This window comes from Onychostruthus taczanowskii, unplaced genomic scaffold, assembly GCF_017590055.1.
Source record: "Onychostruthus taczanowskii isolate IOZ18803 unplaced genomic scaffold, ASM1759005v1 scaffold1, whole genome shotgun sequence".
NCBI classification, from domain to species: domain Eukaryota; kingdom Metazoa; phylum Chordata; class Aves; order Passeriformes; family Passeridae; genus Onychostruthus; species Onychostruthus taczanowskii.
In genome coordinates, this window is record NW_024496525.1 from 2,027,748 (window position 1) to 2,051,252 (window position 23,505).

General features: G+C 44.4%; 2 protein-coding genes across 28 annotated transcripts in view; both read right to left on the bottom strand.

Moving 5' to 3' along the window:
- The window catches only part of MADD (MAP kinase activating death domain), a 68,694-nt gene extending 55,752 nt beyond the window's left edge, over window positions 1–12,942 (bottom strand). For all 18 annotated transcript variants that reach the window (XM_041407582.1, XM_041407260.1, XM_041406999.1 and 15 more), the window contains exon 1: window positions 12,912–12,942. The gene's annotated coding sequence lies outside the window, so the exon portion shown is untranslated. The remainder of the gene's footprint in view (window positions 1–12,911) is intronic.
- Window positions 12,943–15,703: 2,761 nt separating this feature from the next.
- Window positions 15,704–23,505, bottom strand: part of NR1H3 (nuclear receptor subfamily 1 group H member 3) — a 30,974-nt gene continuing 23,172 nt past the window's right edge. For all 10 annotated transcript variants that reach the window (XM_041402945.1, XM_041402953.1, XM_041402898.1 and 7 more), the window contains 6 exons: window positions 21,559–21,767; window positions 21,145–21,324; window positions 20,586–20,685; window positions 18,956–19,069; window positions 18,041–18,135; window positions 15,704–17,641 (listed from right to left, as the gene is read on the bottom strand). In XM_041402945.1, coding sequence (XP_041258879.1) covers window positions 17,495–17,641; window positions 18,041–18,135; window positions 18,956–19,069; window positions 20,586–20,685; window positions 21,145–21,324; window positions 21,559–21,767 — 845 coding nt within the window. In that variant the 3' untranslated portion in view covers window positions 15,704–17,494. The remainder of the gene's footprint in view (window positions 17,642–18,040; window positions 18,136–18,955; window positions 19,070–20,585; window positions 20,686–21,144; window positions 21,325–21,558; window positions 21,768–23,505) is intronic.

The window sequence follows — 23,505 nt, forward strand, 5'->3', positions numbered from 1 at the left end:
CCTCTGAGTATTTCATGGTAGAAAGATCCTCTTGGTAAAACTGAGATTATACTGCAGCATTACTACTTGTCAATAATTATGCTTAATAGATATCCAGAAAATAATTCTTTCCAATCCCACCATTCATGGTTCACAGAATTCATGAAAGAACAGGGAGGAAAAAAAAAAGTTTTAAAAAGGAATACAGTTCCACATTACAGTGTTCCCTACAGTGTTTGAAACCAACCTGAAAACAGAAACTTCCTGAAATGGAAAGGTCTCAGAAACTCTAAAAAATCAGAGATGCTCAGAGTATTCTAGAAGTTTACTGAGTACTCCAATGGATTTTTTAATAAGAATTATTTTATATTTAAAAATTAATTGATTGCTTTCTGGGACATATTCAGAATAAAGTTTCCATTTCAGTTCATGTTTACATCCTAAGGCAGGATGTAAAAACATCATATACACAGCAGGGAAGTTTTATTCATTAGCCCTCCAAACAGCAGTAAGAATACAAAAACATTACAACAGTAAGAACAAAAAAGCACAAATGCAATTTACAAAAAAGGAAAATCATACTAGTCAGTAGGTACTATTAAAGGAGTAATAAACTGAAAGAAACTTAAAGCCTCACACATAAAAAACCCCACATTTTGTGAAACTGTGGCATGTTTTTAGTAGATCCTCAACTACAGTTCCTGTAGAGTCCTAAGTAACAGCAGATGAATTATCTTCTCTGAGCAGCAATATTGTTGTAAATTATCTTATCTGAACAACAGAGAAAATACAGACACAGGAAGCAAAGTTTCTGTTCCTAGGTTTTAATGACATTATTGAAAATATTGTAGAACCCATCCTGGAAAAGCTCTTGATCCTTGATATTCTGCAAATATCTTGGCACAGAAAAACTCAAGAGGAACAAGATGAAGTTGGAATATCAAGTGGTCCTTTTTGTCTCCATTTTGAAGAACTACTTTATCTGGTTTCCTTCCAAATGGCTTTCCCCAGAATTAAAGAACAAACTGCTCAGTCACAGACAGGGACATAGCAAGAAGTCATCACAATGCAACCTAGAAGCACGACTTTGAGGAAATTCTTGTACTTAGTGGTAAACAAAGATGTTTTTCCTCAAAAACAGAGGCTACCCAACCCCTCAGAGAAGGTGGAGAAAATACACTTTTGTGTTTGTCTTACAACTGCAATTCCTTACACATATTTCCCACAGCTCTGCAAAGGAGCTAGCAAGGTATGCATTATGAAGGTCTTAGAAATAATGAAATTTCAAGAATATCTGAGCAGACAAATAAAAGGAATATATGCAGGGCTTACCACATCTCTAGAATGGCTGAAGCTACAATGCACTGATATCAGACACTGAAGTTTCTGTCCATTTTTTAATAAAAGATCTGAGCACTTTCCACGATTTCTGCTTTCTATTGCAACACAAGTACCAGGGAGACCAGATGGATGCAGATGGTGTGCCAGGGATTCCAGAGCCACCTTTATTGATTTACTATATTTAACAACACAACAGTTTCAGTCAGACATAAGAGGACAAAGGCTCTTTTTGGGAAGATGACTTATTGTTGGATTGGAGCAAGAGGTAGAAGAATTAGAACCAGGGGTAGGTTTTCTGCATTCCTCTATTCACTCTCTGGCTTCTTCAGAGATCTAGCAATGGCTGATGACAGCACTTAGAGTATTGCACCAGCATTTGTTGGAACTCATCTTCCTACTCCTGCTTGGAGTCAGACACCACAGCTGATGATCTGTATAAGGCACCACAAACAGTCCTGCCTCCCCCTCCCTATCTGCCAAAGGCTTCCTTTCAGGCCAGTATCGTTCCGTTCTCTGTGCTGGCACAAGAGTTTGTGCAGCTACAGGGCAAAACAGACTGTGGAACTGACACAGACTAAACCTGACGCCCTCCCTTCTCTCCCTCGCCGCTTTCGTTTTTACAAGGGTTTTTTTTTTTTCACTTGGTTCACCAAGTGACCCCACAAATGCTTGTGCAGGCACAAAGAAAAGGTAGGAGAAAGCAGTTAAGGGAATCTGGAAGACTTGACTGAACACAGATGATCACAGAACTACAGACAGCACCTCTACAGGCAATATAGAGGTAAAGTAGTTTCTTTCTAAGAGATTTCCTATCATCCTTCCAATCATCCTCCTAGATTTTAGAGACTAAGTACATTAGGACAGAAATAGATCAAACAACCAAGAGATACTTCATTTTTTCCTCTTTTATGTTGGAATTTGGACCTGAACCAAGAGATTATCTTGACTCTGAGATGGATGATATGCCAAAACCTCTTCTCTCTCTCAAACTGCTTTAACTTTACATTGCTTTCTCTGAAAAGGCCTTGTGCAAAGTCTTTTCTCTTTGCAAACATATTGGAACCAGCCCTTTGAAGGCTGAACCCTCAAGCAGCACTTGAGAAGAGACTTCCTATTATTTCAACTCTAGAAAAGAAGAAAAATAGAGAAGGGAATGCCCACCACAGGAAAATACTGCACCAACAGATCGTGTCTCAGACAACACCAAAATTGAAATAAGCACTTATATGGATGGTGAATGGGTTGGTGAGAACTAACACTACCCACACACTGTAGCAGCCATCAGCAATACTCACTAGTAAAAGCTGGCACTGTAGCCTAGGCACAAACACAAAAGGCAAGAACCAGCAGAAAACCACAACTCAAGACACGAAAAAAGTGTTCAAAACAATAAACACTTCTATTATTGGCATTACTCTGCATTTCAAAATTCCCCAAACACCCACATTTTAGGTTGTAGCACAACTTCTTAGAGGACAATCTGCATGGTATTCTGCAATTTAAAGTCCTCCCAGAAATAAAAGTCTATATAAACAAACACACACACTCATGAAAAGCACCACAGCACATGATATGAAATGAAAGAACCACAGCAGACTTTGATTTAGAGTCATCTGTGTCAGAGCCATGCCCTGCATTAGTCCCAAGTTGAGTTAGGAGTAATGAGATGTGCAGTTATCCTGTTTCATCTATCCCTTGGAGCTCTCAATCTTTGTTAAGAGTCTTCTCATTCGAGACACAAATCTAGAAGAACAAAGCAATTTAATCTAGAATCACTTAGATACAACAAACTTAACTCAGCTAGTGTCACTGTATGGGGTCTGGCTGAGATGGATGTCATTTTCCCCACAGCAGCCCTCCCAGTGCTGTGCTGTGTACTGGTAACTGGAAAGATGCTGATAACACATCTGTGTTTTGGCTACTGCTGAGCAGTGCTGGCACAGCATCAAGGCTGCCTCTCCAACATCTTCCTCCCAGCACTACTGGGGAGTCTTGGGAGGGGACACAGCCAGGACTGCTGACCCCAACTGACCAGAAGGATATCCCATATGACATCTGCTCAGGAAAAAACCTAAGAGAGAGGAGAAAGGCAGAGAATCCATTATTTAAAACATTTATATGAAGCTCTGCTTCCCAGGAAATGGCTGGACAGCACTTGCTTCTGGGAAGTGGATAATAAAATTTCTTGGGCTTCTTTGCTTCCATGAATGCAATCTTTGCTTTATTAAACTGCCTTTGCTTATACCCACAAGTTTTTTTCCATCTTTTTTTCTTCCCCCTGTTCTGCTGAGCAGGGGTGTGATAGAGTGGCTTGGTGGACAAGTGGCATCCAGCCAAGGACAACCCACCACACTCAAGTTGTTTTTTTCCTCACACAGAGGCTGCCAGCTTTGATGGGCCAGGCTTACACTGAACTGCATGATGCCCAGCAGGTATTTACATCATTGCTTGCAAAAACAGTACGAAGACAACAGATTCATTTCCAACAAGTGCTAAGCCCTGCTTTCCTTACAACTCTTCCATGCTTTAAGATGGAACCAGAAAGGCTTCTCCTTTCATTATCTCCAGCTTTTACCTGGTAATAGGATCACACTGCACAGTTCACCAGTGCATGGATACCTTTAGAATATAAATCAGCATCATACAATTCAATTTGCACACTGACTGAAGAGTGAGCATACATGGGACATTAATTTGTAAGAGAAAAAAGAGGAAATTGTGAAAGAGACAGAACAAATTACAGGACAGAAGCCACATAAATTATGGTTCACTGAAATTTCACCTTGTGAAAAACCAGATTTCCAGTCACACCCAAAAAGAACTAAATTTTCTGTTTCCTTGGAACATCCTGAATTTCTATTTACTCTCACCAAGACAGTCTGTACTGAGTTCAGCTCTAACAGCCGCTATGGCTGACCTTAGTGCATTGTTTTCTGTGAACTCAAGGCTCACCAACTGAACTAAACTGAGAGCTGAAACAAATACAAATAGGGCCAGGAGTTTCAATGCCCACCTTTGGGTTGATTTATGTTTCTTTTTCTCACATCACACACCTTGACCTATCTGCTAAGCTATGAGAAATAGGTGTGAGTACCTCAGGACAAGCCAACCTCACGTGTGTGGGTAGGAACTCCACTGAACTCACTGCTCAACTGGAAACAACATGGTTTGAAGCCCAGTATGAACTGTTCATGGCAGCTTTGTCTTTAGACATTTTAATAATCTTTATGGAATCTTTACCACTGAAATTTTGGTTAGTTCTTCTTCCAAGTGTGTTTCAAATGATGCCAGACATTATCTCTGATATAGCAAAGGCTATTTTTGCTTGTACTAAACTTTTAAAGAAGCAGACAGGCAGTATTCTTTTCACATGAGCCATTTTTCACTTCCTCTGCTTAACAACTACATAAAACACCGCAAATAGTTTGATACTTTAAAATATGCAACATTCTAGGAAGCTCATTATTGCTATTATCCAGATACTACAGTGCTTCTGCTAACACAAGAAACAGACAACAGCAGAGATGAGAACACTTCCCGTTCTCCAGAACCTGACAGAACATGGGACAATTTCTAAAATCTGACCTGGATGGACTTGCTATACTGGTGCAGCTGCTTTGTGTGTTACCATGCACCTTGGCAAGGCACCAGTGCATGCCAAAAATGTGACTCCTAAGAAGATACTTGCACTCTGGAGGGGAAAAAAAAATAATAAAAAGGATATTTGCAAAGAATTGCAAGCATACCTAAACAGACAATGACACATTTATCTAATATGGCTAATCTATAACATAGGTGTGGTTCTGCAAAATGCCATGGGGATAGTTCCAAGCATAAATAATCACCCAGCAGAGCACAGGACTGCTGGCAAATTCTAAAAGCATCCGCCCTGGAGCACTTGCATCACTTCAATCAGTAAAAGTTATTTACAGGTAAAACAGCAGATGCACCCCAACTATTTCCATTTTCCATCTATCAATAAATCTTGAGGGAAAGGGCAGAACAAACCAGATAAAAGAAAATTAAAGAATGAATGGGGAAAACAGGTTTTGGTAATACAAGAAGTCTTATTTCGAAGGCCTTCTCAATAATTATAATAATTAAAAGATTTCTTCCTTTCCTACTTAGTAATATTATCTCTTTGCCTTCTGAAAACAGAACTGACACAGCCAAGCATCTTTAGCTTCCACATTAGTTGTTGAGAGCAAAATGGAAGTAGCATGGGCAGGGGTGCTGACAGATAGACTGAAAATGACCAGAATTACTCCACAAACAGAAGAATCATGGCACACAGATGGGAACCTTTTTGCAGTATCACGGAGTGAAGCTGGACTGATTCAGGTTCCCGGTTGCTATAGTGACAGATTTCCCCGTCCTTGCCATATGTCAGCCCTTCAGTGTTGCTTCCTCTCCCCTCCCTGCTTCAGCCAAAAGCTTGGCTAAAGCAGCCTGCGGTACATGCAAGATCACGCAGTCACCACACATGCACACGCTGTGAAAACAGCCCCACAGGTAATCTGATTCAGATCAATCACCATAGCAACCCAATCTTTTAGTCCCCAGATTTCAGCCTGTCGGGTATATTTATAGAGCAGCTGCGGCGCTCCACCCCCTCTGCTCCACCACCAAAGCTCCCAGCACTGCCCACACTACCAACAAGCTTCACCCAGACACACGGACTGCCCGGAGTCCGCGCTGAAACAGAGCCCCCCTGGCACCTGCATGCCCCAGGCCAGATGATAGCACAGTACCTGCAACATGCCAAACGCCTCCCAGCCCATGAGCTTGCCATATCCACGAGTACTACAAATATCAGGAGGCATTCTTGTGCACAGAAAGCTGAGTTACCAACCGCAGCTGACAAAATCCGCTTACCCAGGTACCCACAGGATGCTTGCACAAACATGCAGTGCAGGCACAAAAGGGACGTGCAGAGTGTGCTAACACAAACACACAATCCTAACAGGAACTTGCAGGCAGCAGCAAAGGCTAAGGAGAGTTCCAGCAGCACCTGCCCCACAGAGCCACAGCTGCACCCACCAGCAGTACCTGAAAGCCATGAAGAAAAATCAAGACCAGGGCTTGAATGAGCAACAAGAGATAAGTATGTGAGGAAAAACGGTATGCAAATGCTGTTATCCATTTTATTCCATTACACTCCTGGGGGAAACCATCAACAATTAACTAATGCAGGAAAAACACACCCTTTTATAGTACTCTACTTCCCAACAGGAAGGAGATGACAGATTTTAGCCTCAGCCACAGGACATTTCACACGCTTCGATTTAGGTTAAAGACCTTATTCTCCTCCCCTCCTTTACTGTGTGAAACATCTCTCTCGTGATCCTTCCTGGGCAGGATCATTGTGCAGGGCACCACTCACTACAGAATCATAGGAAAAATGCTGGCATAAAAACCCTCTCCCAATCTGGCCAGTTCTCCTGCTCTACATTGTTTAAATTTAAATTCATCTCTTATTCAAAAATAATCTCCGGAGATTTGCATGAGAGAACACTAACACAAGGCCAACTCTTTTGAAGTCTGTCCTTTTTTGCCCCTCCTTGTGAAATGCCACCATCATAAAATACAAGAGCCTTCTCATTTTCTCTATCTCATCAGCTTTTCACCGATCCTCAAATCTGCACCTGAACATTTTGCAAGGAATGGGGGTGGGCGGAAGGAAGGGCAAACCAAAGCCCACACAATGCCCCCAAGCCCAATTAGCCTCACACCACCTGCAACCACAACAGAATTACATTTTTTCCCAAACCAGAACTGCTTTTGGCACTAGCTTTGAGCTGAGAAACGCTGGTGCTGCTTCTGAGTGCAGCCCAGACCCCAGCACCCACAAGATGCTTCCATTCCCAGCCCTCTACTGGGAATTTGGGCAGTAGGCCACAGTTCCCATAATGCAGGCACCAGAAGGTTTTTTTTCCAATAACCACAGTGTAAATGTACAGCCATAAAAAAATTAACAAGAAAACAACAAAGCGTGTGACATTTGAGAGAACTGCTGGATGCAGCTGCAACTGCTAAATTATTCAGTGCTTTCCCTTGCCACGGCGCCTCCCCCAGCCACAGTGAGCAGCTCTGGGCCAGGAGACATCACTCATGGCATCACCACCACCAGATACAGGCACACTCAGCTCTTTCCTGGAAATTGGTCACACTGACAAACGGGATCTCAACAATAAATTACAGCCATTTGTAAGACAGAGTGGGGGGAATGCTCACAACCAGTGTGGAAACACTGAAACATTGTTCAGGTGAACCAGAAAATAAAGTACTTTAAATAATCCAGTCATTTGGCTGTTGTTAGCACCTCAGAACTCAGAGCCCCACATCTGTTTTGCCTTGTGTATTAGAAACCCTCAGCCTGTCTCCCCACCTGTGCCACCTGCTTGTTATTCCTTCCCTCTACACACCTTCCCCTTCTCTTCATCAACATTGTGGAAGATCAGAAATTCCTACTCTCAAACCGATCCTACTATTAATTTTGGTGACAAATCATAGAACCAGCTGGTCAAAAATGAAAGGAAATAAAAGAGACAAGCCCATTTTCTCTCTGCAAGAGCTCTGGGGTGTGAGAAGCACGCGTTTGGCAGACTCACCCACACGTAAACATTGGGGAAAGCAAGCTCAGAGTGAAGAAGGGACAGGAACCGCCTCAAGCAACTGTTGGAGGCAGCCAACAACAGAGCAAGGGCTCCTGAGAGGTCCTTCTAGACACTGGCAGTGGCAGTCACCACAGCAAAGGAAGGAGAGAAAACACCACCCTGCTGGGTATGTCTTAAGACTACTAAGAGGAGAGAAGGGAGAAACCAGGTGGCCTGGAGGACAGAAGCAGAGTGTCCAGCTCGTGGCTCCAGCAGAGCAGTTTAACTGCTCATCAAGAGGAAACACACACGGCAGCAGAGCTGCTCAGTGTGTGTGGGTGCAGCAAATTTTGGTGGGTACTGGTTTTGATTCTTAATTATCTGTATCACAAAAAGCACTCCTCCTGCTAGCTGATGACAGGGAAACAGGCAGAGGCACAACTCCTCATCTCCTGTCACCAAGGCCTTTCCAGAGCAAGGACAGGATACCCAGGCAAGAAGAGATCCAGGCAAGCTGGTGTCAAAGCTACAGACAAGAAGGTGATCAGAAGTTTTACATTGACATTGGCAAATTCAATCAGAATATAATGGGAAGCAGGACACAACCAGGGCACTGATGTGACAAAGTAGCAGGATATGAAATAAAAGGCTGCTCTGCTCAAAAGATAACACACAGTTCCTGGAGGTCATCTGATAACAAATTTGACAGTAATGTATCTTTGTCCCTTGTATAAAAAAGCAAATGTTAATTCCCTGATTGTCACAAGTGTTTAGAGATTAGTTACAAACAAAACAAAAAAGTTATATCTGAAAACATGACCAGATACCTCAAAGGCAACATGATGACCCGCTCTGTTTTGAGGAAAGCTGCTGCCCTGACATAAGGAAGGCAGCAGAAGAAACAGAAAACCATAAAACCTTGTTCCTTGCTGCTACTCTGATGCATTATTTCTCACAGCAACCCAGAAGCACAAGTCTCTCATTTAACTGCAGTGTCTGGGATCACAGCATGAGAACTGCCTCAGCTTAGGTAATTTAGGCATATGCAAGCAGCACTTTTATTTCTAAATCCCTGCAAGGGTCCTGCTAGTAGCAGTGATCTAAAGTGAACACAACCTCTCACAATTCAGTGGTTTCTGGGCGCCAGCAGGCACAACCTCCCCAACTGGGTGTTCTCCAGTGTAAAGACACTTCAGAGCTCCTGGCAGTACATGGGTCAGCTCTTCAGTTTGCTCGGTTTGGGGTTTCAGCTGGCTATTCTAGTTCCAAGACAGAAATCAGGAACATGTTTGTCAATAATCAACAGTAATTTCCATGTTGTTTTGACAAGTTTAAGGAGATCCAGTGACAGAGAATCTAGGTGCTCTAAAATTATTTTCCAGCTCAAACAACAGAGCAAAGACCAGCTGAATTATACAGGTTCAGCCACAGAGAATGAGCAGTAGGTCAGTGGAAGTTATTCATAGCTCTCAAGGCAGAGAAGGAAAAGCAGCAAAGCGTTCTGTCCTCAAAAGAAACATCACAATTATTCCACAGATTAACAGATTATCCCACTAAAATACATTCCCTTCTAATTGATGCTTCATGATGCTCATTTTTATTTCACTTAGTTTCTTATTAGGTCACTTACAATGCTTTCACTTCACAAAAATTAATATCTTGAGATAGATGAAAGTTCTTTAAACTGGGGACATGATATTTATCTTGCATATCAAGCTCTTTCATTCTTTTTTACTAAATCCTTTCCTCATTGCTGCAAATCCCTAATCAGAAGCTGTATCTGTACTTTCCACCAGTGCACTGAACAACTATGTCAACTGCCTGGAAATTTAATGCAGTATATCTTAAATGCAGGCACAACAGGGCCAAAGGACATTGCAGGAATTCATCTGGGTTGTAACATATGCATTGCCTGTCTCCAATTCCTTGCTAATGGAAAGTAAGTGAACCATTCACCTCTGTACTAAGTTTTAACATAAAAGTATCAATTACCATCTTGTGAGTACGATGGCAAATCCAGTTTAAAAATGACAGTGTGAAATGACAGCGAGGATGCAGTATTTTACACCATTTGTTATCCACTCTCACATACTAAATTTCTACCAATTTTTCCCCCCAAAAAAGAAAGCCATTCTTCTAACAAATGTATCTGGAAAGGAGTATCAGAGAAAATCTACTAGCTGGAATGCTGGAAATTCAAAACTTTGAAGAAATTTATTCTCTTAGAATTTAGCAGTACTTGTGACTTTCTAATTTAATACTCAAAGTTTTCATAAATATTTGGTTTCGCCACTGGCTCACCACAGAAGATATTAAATAGACCAGACTGAACATCTTGACAGAGGTATGCCTAGTATATCCTGTCTATACAGAACCTGAGTATTTGATATGGCTTGAGAGGGGGAAAGCTATAAATTATGAGCCTCTATGGCCCTGAGCCCAAGGCAGATAAAATCAAAGCCAACACTAATTTAATTCAGGAAGATAATATGAACAAGTGTTCTAGTTGGGCCTGAAATGCACTGATGCTTCTACCATTTCAACTGAACAACCAGTCCTGATGCTCTAAACTCTAAAAAGCTACTTTGGCTAGGTGGGCAAGGATTACTGTTAAAAATCCTCAAAACTTCTACTCCTCTGACCCCCAAATCCTTCTAAAACAGGCAGAAGTTGGACTCAATATTCTCAGGGTCTTGGGGACGGTCCTGTGAAGGGCCAGGAGCTGGATTCAATGATCCTGGTGGGTCCCTTCCAGCTCAGCACATTCTGTGATTCATTACATACATGCCCTGTCTGCTTTCAAAAGAGTTACAAAATGGTACCATGACTGAAGAAGAGGTTTGCCCTCTAGTATATATTTATGTTTTTCCATGAAAACTTTAAACTAGAAGCCTTTTCTTTCCTTTTTTTTTTTTTTTTTTTTTGCCAATTTCCACACAGCCTTTGGTTCACCACCTTTCACAGCTCTGGCATGTAATACACATCCTAGAACTGTGTCTTGGCCATGTTATGCATTTCGTGTAGACAACACTCTTTCAAGAGAAGACACTGTTTTCCTTTTTTGCCCATCCAGTAAACTTAAATTGTTTTAAAAGCAGTAATTTGGAAAGCAATGCAGTAGGACTCTGAAGATTTCAGCTTGAAACCTGTTAATTTGGTAAGAACACAGGAGTCCAGACCTGTGATACAACTGCAGCACCACTGGACAGGCAAGTACAAGATCTTTTAGTGAGGACAAGGCTGTATTAATCTCCAAACAAAAGCATTCTAGAGACTTGCTGATGATTTTGCATTTTGTTAAACACACAGTAAGATACTTAACAAGTGTGCATGTAATTACAGTGTCTATTAAATTGTGTTCAAAAGCTGTGCATTTTCTAACAATACAACAGTAAGGCAAAAATAGTATTTTATAGATGGAATGATCTATCAGTTCAGTGTTACATAACATGCTGTGAGGGGATGGCCAGATTAGATCCTGTAAAAACTGCATTTTAGCTATGTTGGATGTGAAGTGCTCTCTCGGATGTGTCAGGATTGCAGCTTTTCATTAGTGCTGAACACAGCAAGTGTTTCTTGTGCCCAATCCAAAACAGTTGCCTACGTCCAAGCAGTATAAAGTCCAAAAATAGAGACACTTCCCAAATAACCTATATTTGGATGACTTTGGTTTGCTTATGTGACCCTCAGGACACCATAATAAATCTTCCCTCCCCTTGCTTGTGTCTACAAGTAGCATCCTTTTTGCAGATAAGCAATGGTGCAAGGAGCACAGCAAGGACACTTGAGAGCACACCAACAGAAATGCTGACCCAGAGCAGCACTGGGCATGGAGAAAATGGCTGGCTTGTCTAGGGAGAGCACAACATATTGCCAGACCACAGCTCTGCCCCATCTCCGTGGGGCTGCAAATTTATAATCTATGTTATTGCACGTATGACTGAAAACACTGTGGGATACGAAGGAGTCCAGGGGGAAAGGGAGAGAAGAAAGATGGGAAAGAAATCAGTTTCCTTCAAAGCTTATAATTTCTCGGAACACTTCTTTATCGTGGCTCCACACAAACAGTGACACAGAGCAAGCTTTCTTCCCCTCCTCCACCTGACAATAAAAGCGAGCTACACAACACGGTGGTGACAACCATTTCTGCGGGAAAAATGCTCTTGATGTAAAGTCGACTTCATAAGAAATTGCCCAGTATAAAGTGGATTTCCTATTCTATTGTCTTGCAGAGTAACAGGATCTGCTGTTTACAAACCAAGGAGTAAAAGCACCTTTCCAGTCACATTACCGCAGCAACCCCTTCACATGGCTGCACGCCTCACCCTTTCCGAGGGGTTCTGTCGGCCCTGAGCCGCCCTTCTCCCTCCCCTCACCGTCCTGCCCGCTTCCACCCGGCAGGGAGCGGGGAAAAGCCTCCGGGCGGCCGGACCGAGGGCGCCGGCCCCGCGCCCACAGCCCCGCCGGCGGCAGAGCCCCCTCCCCGGCCGGCCACGCCGCTATTCCCAAAGCCGCCCAGTCCCGCCGGGAAACCCGCAAGAGAGCCCGCAGGGGCTGCTGCCGACCCGCGCGGGGACGGCTCCGACAGCGGCCGGCTGAGCCCGCGGCCACAGCGGGCATCGCGGCCACAGCGGGCACCGCGGCCGCGGCCGCCACCGCGCCCCGGGACGATGGAGCCGAACCGGCCCCGCTCCCGGCGGCGGCGGGACGCGATCTCTGTCCGCCGCCGGCCGTGACCTTGCGGAAGGGCTCGCCGCTCTCGAGCATCACCACCGCTCCCGGCCGGGCGGCTGCGGCAGCGCTGGGGGCGGGCGGGGGGCCCCGCCGCCAGCTGTCCGGGTGCGGGTCACCGCGGGCAGCGCTGCCGGCCGCGCTCCGCGCTCCACGGCCCGACCCACACGTAGGGTCGGTGGGACAGGCTCGGCTTGTGACATGTGCACGCACCCGGCCGCCTGCGGCACCGGCCCCGGGCCCCGCCCGGGGCTCCCCGCTCACCTGCGCCGCCGCCGCCGCTCTGCGCCGCCCGCCCAGTTCCGCATCGAGAGCCGGCGGCGGCGCGCGCCACTGCTGGAGCAGGGGGCAGCGGGGCGGGCGGAGCGAACCACTCGCAGCCCGGGCGGGGGGAGCCGCGCCGCCAGCAGCCCGCAGGGGGCGCTGCAGCCGCGGAGGAGCAGGCGGGAATGGAGGCGGGGTTGGAGGCGGGATTGGAGGCGGGATGGAGGCGGGATTGGAGGCGGGATGGAGGCGGGATTGGAGGCGGGATGGAGGCGGGATTGGAGGCGGGATTGGAGGCGGGATTGCAGGCGGGATTGCAGGCGGGATGTCAGGGAGTGTGGAGAGAGGCAGCTCGCCTGTGCAGGCTGCGTCGGGAGAACCGGGAGGAGTCCAGCCGCTTGAAGCGTCGCATTGGTGCTGGCAAGCAGCAGCTGAAGCCTCGCAGCAAAGCCCGGCTCCACACGGACAAGAGCTCGCTGCCTCGCAGCAAGGAGACACAGTGCCGTGTGCTTTCACCCTCTGTGCTGAGCTACATACTTGCTGATTTGCTAGTAGCTTCGTAAGATTACAAGAGAATTTGGTTATTAAAAGCTGGAGATACAGCTTTTTTAAACTCCTTCCAAGCTCTTAGAAACCAGTATGCTGCTCAAACAAATCCATTTATTAACAAAACCAAAACTACCAAAATAAACCCAAAATGCAACCAAAAGCACCACAAGTAACCCACAGTTTTTATACATCTGGAGTGCAAAATGGAGAAACACTGTTAGGTATTTGTCATCTATACTTTGCCCACTGTAGAGGAATTGGGTTTTTAGAAATACTTTTCCTCCCTCCCCATTGATCTGAATGCAACCTGAGCAGATACAGCTGTTGAATAAGAGTACAGCCAACCAGGAACACCTCCCAGGATTTTAATTCAAGCACCCCAAGATTTCTCCAATGGCCAAATCAGCAAAATTAATATGAAATAGATCAGGCAGAGAGACTTAGAGCAGCAGGATTGAATCTCAGGCCTAGATAGCATTTTGTAAACATAAAAGTACAAAGGGTCACCAATCTCACAGATGGTTCTTCCCCCACACGCTTTCTTGAGCTCCATGGGCTAACCTGTGAAGCTTCTAAAAAAAAAAAAAAAAAAAAAAAAAAAAAAAAAAAAGGTTCTATACTGATTTGCATGTTCAAAAAAAGTGAGAATGTGAAGATGGAAACAAGAAGATTGTATTTGACTACATGATAATGAAAAGTGTGCTTGTTTGGGCTGGAAGAGTTCATTTTCTTCACAGTGACTATGTTTCACATTTGTGCTGAGCACAGGGTTGATAATGCAGAGATGTTTTTGTTATTGCTGAGCAGGGCTCACACAGAGCCAAGACCTGTTCTGCTTTCCATGCTGCCACGGTGGTGAGGGAACTGGGGGTGCATGGGAGATTGAGGAGACACAGGAGAGATGACCCCAACTGACCAAAGGGATATTCCAGACCATATAACTAAATATATAAAGGAAGAAGGAGGAAGAGGGGGATGTTTGGAGTGATGGTGTTTGTCTTCCCAAGTCACAATTCCATGTGATAAGGCCCCACTGCCCTGGAGATGGCTGAACACCTGCTAGTCCACAGTGATTAGTGATTTGTCCGCAGAAAACAGTGAATTAAGTCCTAGCTTTGCTTTGCTTGTGTGTGGAGCTTTTGCTTTCCCTATTAAACTGTCTTTATCTCAACCCATGACTTTTCTGGCTTTTACCCTTCTGATTCTCTCCCCATTCCTGCTGCTGGGGAGTGAGCAAGTGATTGTGTGGGGTTTGGTGGCTGTCTGGGTGAAACCACTACACAGAGGCAAGAGAAATCACTGTTTTCACCACTGCCATCCACAGCAATGTTATAGGTTATACCTTGAGAATGCCTCAAATCCCCATGCAGTTTTTCTCATCCAATTAAGGAGATGCAGCCCAAAGAATATAAAGCTGGAAGTTAAGCTGCAGCTCTTTTGTTGACAGCAGGGCCCAGCCACCCTCTAATCCACCCAGCACTGATGAGCTCTTGAGCTCTGCTCATTACTCCCCCCCTCCTACCCTGTTCCAGTCTCCTGTAAGCCTACTGCTATTCCTTCTTCCTCTGGTTCAGTAGATTCCAATTTGAATTTGATATTCCCGAGTAATGCAGAGGCTTCAGCAGAACAGCCTGTGATGTGGAACCTTGCTGACTGATCACTGCTTTCCTTTCCCATCGGGGCAGGGCATCATCAAGCACTTCAGAAGCAGCTAGTGCTGGACAGCTCTCTGCTTTCCCCATCCCGCCGCTCCCTCGGAGGTAATGCACATGTTCAACTCCTCCTGGTGTTTCACCTATGGTACATCAGAAATGCGCAGCATACCAGGGTCAGGTAAGGCCCTACCGAAATCCACTTGACAGCTGGGGTACACTGGACTCCTCTTTCAATTTTGGTGAGCCACAAAACGCAGGAAATGGAGAGGAGCAGGCACAATAAAAGGGTTACATTCTGAGTGCAGATGTACAAATCAAGGTGAGATGTGTATGCATAATGCATGGTCTTCATGATATACACTAACTCCACTTCACCTACAGCTCTGGCACACAGCAAGGCACATGCTGAGCTACAAATCTTATGCCAAAAGAAACTGCCTGGGGTTGCACTGCTGTTTCTTTCTCGCCACTTCTTGCTTCTCCCCCAACACATATACTCATAATTTCTTATCAGCTTTGAGCTTGTTACAGCAAGAACTTATTCTACCCTCCTCCAGTCTCATGACAGCACATCAGAGAATGTCAAAATCCTGTATTAGGCTTTATTCTTTTATATAAACATTAACATTTCTCAAACAGATTAGTTAAAAATACAGATTTAAACAAGAATTTTTGCAATTGCAATGAGTTATAAAAAACAACAGATTATTTTACAGATTGTTACAAGTGCTTTACAAAGGTGCAGAGTGAAGGCCAGTGGCAGGGGACCAACCTCAAGTGCAAAATGGACACAATACCCTCACCACGGGCATAGCGCTCAGATACACAGCCAAAAAAAAACAACAAACGAACCAAAAAACAGACAGACAAAAAAACCCCGAGCCATGTGAACCTATGCTCTTGGGATGCTCACCGGGCAAGCAAACATAGACCCCTATGACAGAGAAGACTCATGAGACCAAGCTACCAGGATACTTAAGGTTACATCTCTGAGATCAGCCATAAGATGTTTTTTCTTAAAAATAAGGAACATGTTTTATAACAGTATATTTCTCTTCCGTCAGACAAAATATTGCTGTAAATCCTAGAATACTTGTGGATGTGGATACTTAAAACTTGGGCCATAAATCCAGTGTGGATCTCACAATGCCCAAAGTGAAGAAAGGATACAAGACCCAAGTGTCCTTCTGAAGGAGTTGCCACTCCTCATACAGGAGGGACCTCCATATCCCGTGATCACCACTGAAACCTTGAGCAAGTACCTTGGAAAGACTTTGGCAAAAGGAAGACGATGCAAGTGGATCTGATTACACCCAATATTCCTGCAGCCTGTGATCTGAGAGTTGTACAGCCCACAGCTTATGCAATGCCCACATATTTCACTAAATGCAGTGTGTCCTCTCTCCTTGGTCAATACATCTTCACACCCACCTTGGAACACATACCACATGCTCCAGATTCTTGGAAGTTTTTGAGATCCTTCCACCACACCCACCTTACCTAGGTACCAGGCCTACCCACCTATCTTTCTTCTATTCCACCCCTAAAGATAAAATCTATGCCCTGATTTGTGTTGAAGTTGTCCAGCAGTTAGCAAATCAAAGGTAAAGTGAGCTGAGAACCACCATGAGATAAAACCGTGATGCATTACATTAAAAAAAATCCACTACTTTATGCCTGACATCTTTTTGATACAAAATGTTCCCTACCCAGAGGACCTCCTTGTTAGACAAAGGGCACTACACATTACAGGAATCCTTTTTCCAAAGGAGGACCAGAATAAAGGGCAGCTCTAGAGATGTAGTCTCATAATAAAGAAATAAAAGCTACTTCTCTTGGAATCATTGTAAAGGGCAGCACATTCAATAGATTTTATTTATAGGAAACCCAGTGAAACCCCTAGAACATCCACACTGACTTCCCTGAGCTCCTCAGATCCAGGTACACTGGGGACCCTGCAGAAGCCTTTTGAGCTGGGTTACTCTCAACTGAGAGCTTTTGGCAAATTCCTGCAAATTCATTTTCATAATCAGCAAGAAGAGGATCAATGGGGCAAACCCTCAGGGTATGCTTAGAGAAGAGAAAGACTCTGAAGAAAAAGGAGTTGAGGGGCAGGGGGAAAGATCTTCATTTCTACCGTTTTTGAATGTTTCACGTTATTCCTTTGGGGTACGGGCACTACATCGAAACCAACCCCTCCATCTGATCTAGCCCAGCTGCCTCCTGCATAGTCTCATGACAACACTGAAACCCCAGGCTCATCACTCCCTGCATGCCCAGCCCAGGGTTCAGTGCTTTGGAGAGGGGAAGCTGGCTTCTCGTTAGCAAAGGCTGGGAGATGGCATTATGTCAGCATGTCAGCGCCCTGGGAGCATGCAGTCACTCATGCACATCCCAGATTTCTGAGAGCAGGGGCGGGAGTTTCTTATCCTGCAGCCGAAGGGCAAACACCTGTTCAGAGTGGACACTGCTCAGTGTCCGAAGACTGACCAGCTTCATTAACATCCGTGGAAACATCAAACGGTCCTGCAGGGCCAAACAGACAGCTGTTAGTAAATTCACCTAAAACTTAGTTAAAAAAAAAAATTACCACAACTTATTACATTACACTGTAATCACAGTCCTTACTTCCTCTAGACCCAGCATTCTCCAGGAGGATGCAGTATGAAAGAACACAAGTAGTACATCATGTCCCAAAACTCCAGACTTCCCATGCTGGCTAAACTATGGAACGTGATACAGAAGAGCAGATTGTGAGAGCTCACAAACCCTGCATTTACAGCTGCTATCAAAGAGCCCAGAAGGGACAAGCCTGACAGTACAGGCAGCAAGAGACCTGTTAGAGACAATACTGCAGGAACTCTGCCTGCATAAATACAGAATCTGCTTACATTATCCCTGGAGATGTTCTGGTCAGGCACTTACATTTGGTCTGTTGATGCAAATGTAAGAATGAAGTGCTTCCACATAGGTGTGCTGCAGCCTCTCCACCAGGGACTGGTCCTGCACATTCGGTCGGTCTGCCAAAAATCAGGTTAGAAGTAAGCAGATTAGACGCAAGCAGATTGCCACAGGCAGCTTCACTGGGTTTAACATCTCTGTCTAACCCTGCTTCCTCCTACGGTGTCTTCCCAAAACTTCATCTCACATTCACCCAGCATAGCTGGGAGACATTTCCAGGAAACTGTGGTAGCTGTGGCAGTTGCCTATAACTGTTCTTTCTCAGTGATGTCCACTGCACATGGGGAGTCCAATCTGACTCCTATAGCGGTGGAGAGACCAAACACATTTACACAGTGCTGTTTGGCCTCATGTTCCTGTCCCAGAAAAAACCGTGAAGCCACCTATTCGAGAGCAAATGGGAAAGTCTCTCCAGTAGTTGAGCCAGTTAGGAAACAGGAACAAAGAAAAACAGTCATTAATCAGGTCACAAGACAGAAGAGTAGAGGTGGTTTCTTGGCAAAGCCCTGTCCTGGCCCGGAGCAATACTGCCTCTTGTCCAGAGTATGTTTGCTTGCCCACTAGATGTCACTCATGCTGTGGGACCTGCATCACACCAGAGAGCTGCCAAGGACATTAAGGGGGCAGTAAAATAGCAACTTCTAAATGAGGAAGATAAATATTGGCTGGCTTTTCTGCACATTTTTCCAGTATCGAGGAATTCAATCTCCTCTGGAAGTGGCACTAGAAAATTCAGAATATAATGAATAATATGCTCCCTTTATCACTGGACTCTATACACGCTCTATTACTCCTTTTCTGCTTGTAACATCCTTTCACTCTACTTCCTTTGCCCTCTGACTCACTACTGCAGCTCTTCAGATGTTCCTGGCTTTTTACCTGCAGAGAAAATATTGATGGCAATTAAAAGTGCATATTCAGCATCATTAAGCTGTAGCTCATTCATTCCCTTTGAGAACTCAAAGATGGGGTTAATGAACTCAAACTGCAGACCTGCAACAAACAGAAGAGAACAAGGTGAGGCAGTAACAATTGTCTCCCCTCGCTTCCCCCTCCCTTTCAAGGAAAAGGTTGCCAGAAATCCACCGCTATACACCAGAGAGTGGGGAGGAGAGACAGGCAGGGAAAAACCCTTACATTATACCCTACTGAATCCTCCCTTTACATCCACTACTGGTGAGCACCAACAACAGCGGCTGAGGAGTCACGTTCCATCTGTAAAATGACACTATTTCTGGGTTTTCCTAAAGCCGTAAATGCCCCAAAGCACATTACTGGGCAACAGCTAAAGGAATACAACAACAGCTATCACACAAGTCCATCAAAACATCAAAAGGTCACAAGCACAACATTTATACTGTCCACTCTCACAGCATCACCTCCTTCACACCAGTAGCCTTCATGATTTCAAAGAAAGCTTTAATTCCATTCTTCAGGTTCATATAAAGTATGTATGAGCTGAAAATATGCAGTTCCAAGAACTCTGAACTATGCCATTTCCTTCAGCTCAAAGAACTGGGAGACCTGAGGCAGAGCCTGGCCTAGGCTTCCAATCACCTCATTTGATAAATGCAGTCAGACAGAAATGCACTGATATTTATTGCCATAACAGAGACCACTGTCAAATCTGTCTCTTTGTGCTATGTAATCACACCGAAAACTTCAGGCCTTTTCTCCAAAATAGCATCCAAGTTTCTAATTTCCTGCATTACAAATGCATCAGAGAAGGAAGAACAAACTGGAGGGAATCTTTCTGGATTCCTGCTTTTTGCCTTTCTAATAACGTGAAGAAAAGGCTATCAGGAGAAGTGTCATAAAGAAAAGTTGTATATATAGGCCAACTCAAGTATAAAAGTTAAATAGCTCATCAAGGAATAAAATAAAAAAAAATCAGCTGAAGCACAGCTTAAGTCTTGTTTTTAGAAATGCTAAAGATACACACTTCTTGTTAATGCATCTGAAATTACAAACACTCATAGCTGCTGGAAAAATACTTCAGAGATCACAACACCACAGGTTACCATATATTAATATGATAAAGTGTCTAAAGTTGTCTCTGGGGATCCTCAGTGCACAAACTTCGTACCAACTAAAATGTAATCACAGTAATGTCATCACTCCAAGCATCCAACCAGATTAGCAAGTGACACACTTGCAAAGGAGAGAAGATTATGGTTTGGATTGGTATGATCTGATACAGCTCCACCACCATGTCACATTTCTACAAGCAAGGCATTTCACAGCAACTGCTAGTTCTAGGTGGACACTTGCAGCAATATTTTCACACTTTAAGAGTCCAGACTTTCCCAAGCAAATTGGCATGTAGAAAAAGACATAAAATGAGCTGGTACCATACATTAAAAGGAAAAAAAAATAGTTTGTGGGGCTATTGGTTTGGTCCTGTTCTAAACCTCCCACCACAAACTACTTTCAGCTGTCCACATTAAAAAGCAAAATATGTAAGAACATAAGACACTGGGGAGGAAGAAACACCTGTCTAATGCACCACCTGCTTTGGCGAAGTCATCCCGATTATAGCTCAGGTCCTTAAGAAAGGTGATGCTCTCAATCTCTGGATTGTAGCGCCGAGATGTCTCCAATAACATCACCTGAGAACAGCAATAGGATATACTCAATTTGAAAGCAGGAAGAAATCTTACAACTTTACAGTTACCAGTACTTTGCTGACTGTTGAAGCATCTTTTAGAAATAAAAAAAAAACAAACAAACAAAAAACCACCAAACAAAACCACTCCAGTTTCTCAGAGTGCTTAAAAATTCCAAGATAAAGTCTGCTGCCCTCCTTTGTGGTGTCTTCCTTCTGGGAAACGGGAAATTCCTGCTTACCACTACCAAGGCACTTGCTTCATTCCCTTCCTGTATAACCAGGCACTGCAGTATATAACCAGGCATCTTGCCAATAAAACCTCGCACTGCAGTAATGGTCCCACAGCTGAGGTCCCTCCGTCTGCCATACTCAAAAAGGGTATGGAACTAGTTCTCTAGGGGATAACTCCAAATTCTTTCATCTTCTGCTACTATGATCTGGAGTGGAGTCAAACCCTCACCTCTATGGTAGATGTCTTCAGTAAAGCAATCTGATCTTCCCTGGTGAGCTCCAGGAAGCCAGGTAATTGCTTGGCAAAGTCCACAATCTCTTGCACAGAGATAATTGCAAGTTCTGTGAAGTGAGCAAAACGCTGCTGCCTTGCTTCACGGTTATTTGGATCAGGAATCTGGGGCCATGGCTGTAGGAATGGGAAGAGACAGCATATATTTGTGGAAGATGAAGACAAAGATGAAAGTTAAGATTAAGAGAACAAGGAAAGAAAACAAAACTTCAGAACATCATCTTTTGCTATCCTTTACAGAGCTTTAGCCCACAGATGCCATGCCTAAAGTAACTCCCAAATATTTTACCTAAAATGCAATTCCCCAAACTTCACTTATTCTTATTTTGGGTACACGGGTAGAGCTTTTACCGTCACTTTGAGCCTGTCTGTGAAGGAGCGCTGGTTGCACTGCTGCTGAGCGGCCACGAGCTTTTTGATCATGCTCAGCTGTTCCGGCGTCAGTTTTTGGGAAGGGCTTGGCGGATTTGGAGGGTTTGGACGCACCACAACTGTCCGAGCCTGATCATCTTCCTGCTTCTTCAGTTTCTTCAGTCGAATCTGTTCTTCAGATAGAACATCTAAAGCAGGAATAGCTCACGATCAGTCATAGGAACACAATGGAAACCACACTAAACACACGGTAATGTGCTGTGGATGGAGAGGCAGAGATCAGAGCTGCCTGTACCGGCACAGCAGAGTGTACACAACACAGCCGACAGTGATACTTATTTGTTTCTCCCTCTATTCCCTCCTTTATGTTGTTTCATTGCCTTTCTTCTAATCATACTGTCATGTAAAGTGTTCACAAAAGGCAGAAACTCCCCTCATGGTGCCCTGCAGAACTCAGAAAATCAGCAGTGACTTTCCCCATAAAGCAATTCCCTGAAGTGTTATGTTACAACAGGTGCTTCCTTCATTTGCCATAGTGTGTCCACCCTATTTTTATATTATCCTACTGTTAGGTCTTTTTTCAATATTGTTAATTTAACAGCTTATGTCATTTCACCCTCTTCAAAGGTCAGACTCAGTCCTGGGTGGAGTTTAGAGTGAAAGGATAATTTGCTATACAGGCCATCTGCAGCAAACTCTAGAGCAGTAACGCACCCCAAGATGAATAATGGAAGAGTAACTTCGCATAAATGTATGGAGGACCAACCACAGGTCCTTCAGGAATACGGTTACAAGTCTCCTTCAGTTGTTAAGTCAAAGGGGAGGTGTTATTTGGATGTAACACTGTAAGGAACAGAACACAATGGCATCTGCTCTACTGAGGCCTGATGGGATCCCTGTGTCAGAGAAAGGGAAGGACATCTTTTCTCACAGGCTTGCCAAGAAGCGAAGAGGGATTTAAACAAAAAAATTCCTGCCTAAGGACAGGAACCTCAATTCATCCCTTTCCTCTCCCAATTCAGTTTGATGCCAGGGCCAGCAAGAGATGCTCAGAGCCTGAAGAGGGTGTGCAGGTCAGCAGGAGAGCACCTGAAGAGCAGAACAGCAGAATTCCTGCCACTCCATCCAGTAAGTCAGGTTCACCGGGAGCCCAACTTAAATGCCTCTATGCAAATGCACACAGCATAGGGAATAAATAAGAGGAGTTAGAGACATGCACACACCTGCAAGGCTGTGATCATATTGGCATCATAGAGAGAGGGTACACAGCAAGTTGGCTGGTCTGGACTTCAGGAGAGCAGACTGGCCTCTTCAGGGATCTGCTCAGTAGAGTACTATCAGATAAAGTGCTAGAGGGAAGAGGGGCCCAAGAAAGCTGGTTAATATTCAAGGATCGCCTTCTCCAAGCTCAGGAGCGATGCATCCCTGCCTCTAAATTGGAATAGCATGGATTTGACAGATAGATCACTTGGAGGATAAAAGATTGGTTGGATGGTCACATTCAAAGAGTTTGTGGCCCATGGCTCAATGTCCAGGTGGAGACCAGTGCCGAGTGCTGCTCCCCAGGGGTGGGTACTGGGACCAGCACTGTTTAACACCTTTGCTGGTGACAAGGACAGTGGGACTGAGCACAGCCTCAGCAAGGCTCTGACAGCACCAGGCTCTGTGCTGTGACTGACACCCTGGAGGGAAGGGAAGCAGAAAAGGAACTGATTGGAAAAAAAAAAAAACATTCTGTATCTTCAGGAACAAAGATAAATAAACAAAGCATGACTTTACAAATAAGACTTTAAAAGTCTGAAAGATTCTCTGGCCAATTTTTTTTATGCAGAGATAACACAGAAAACAAAGGAGGTTGTAATGATGTGGGGGGGTTAAGTCTCTCCTACCATGCCACAGTGAAAACACAAGAAGAAATGGCCTTAA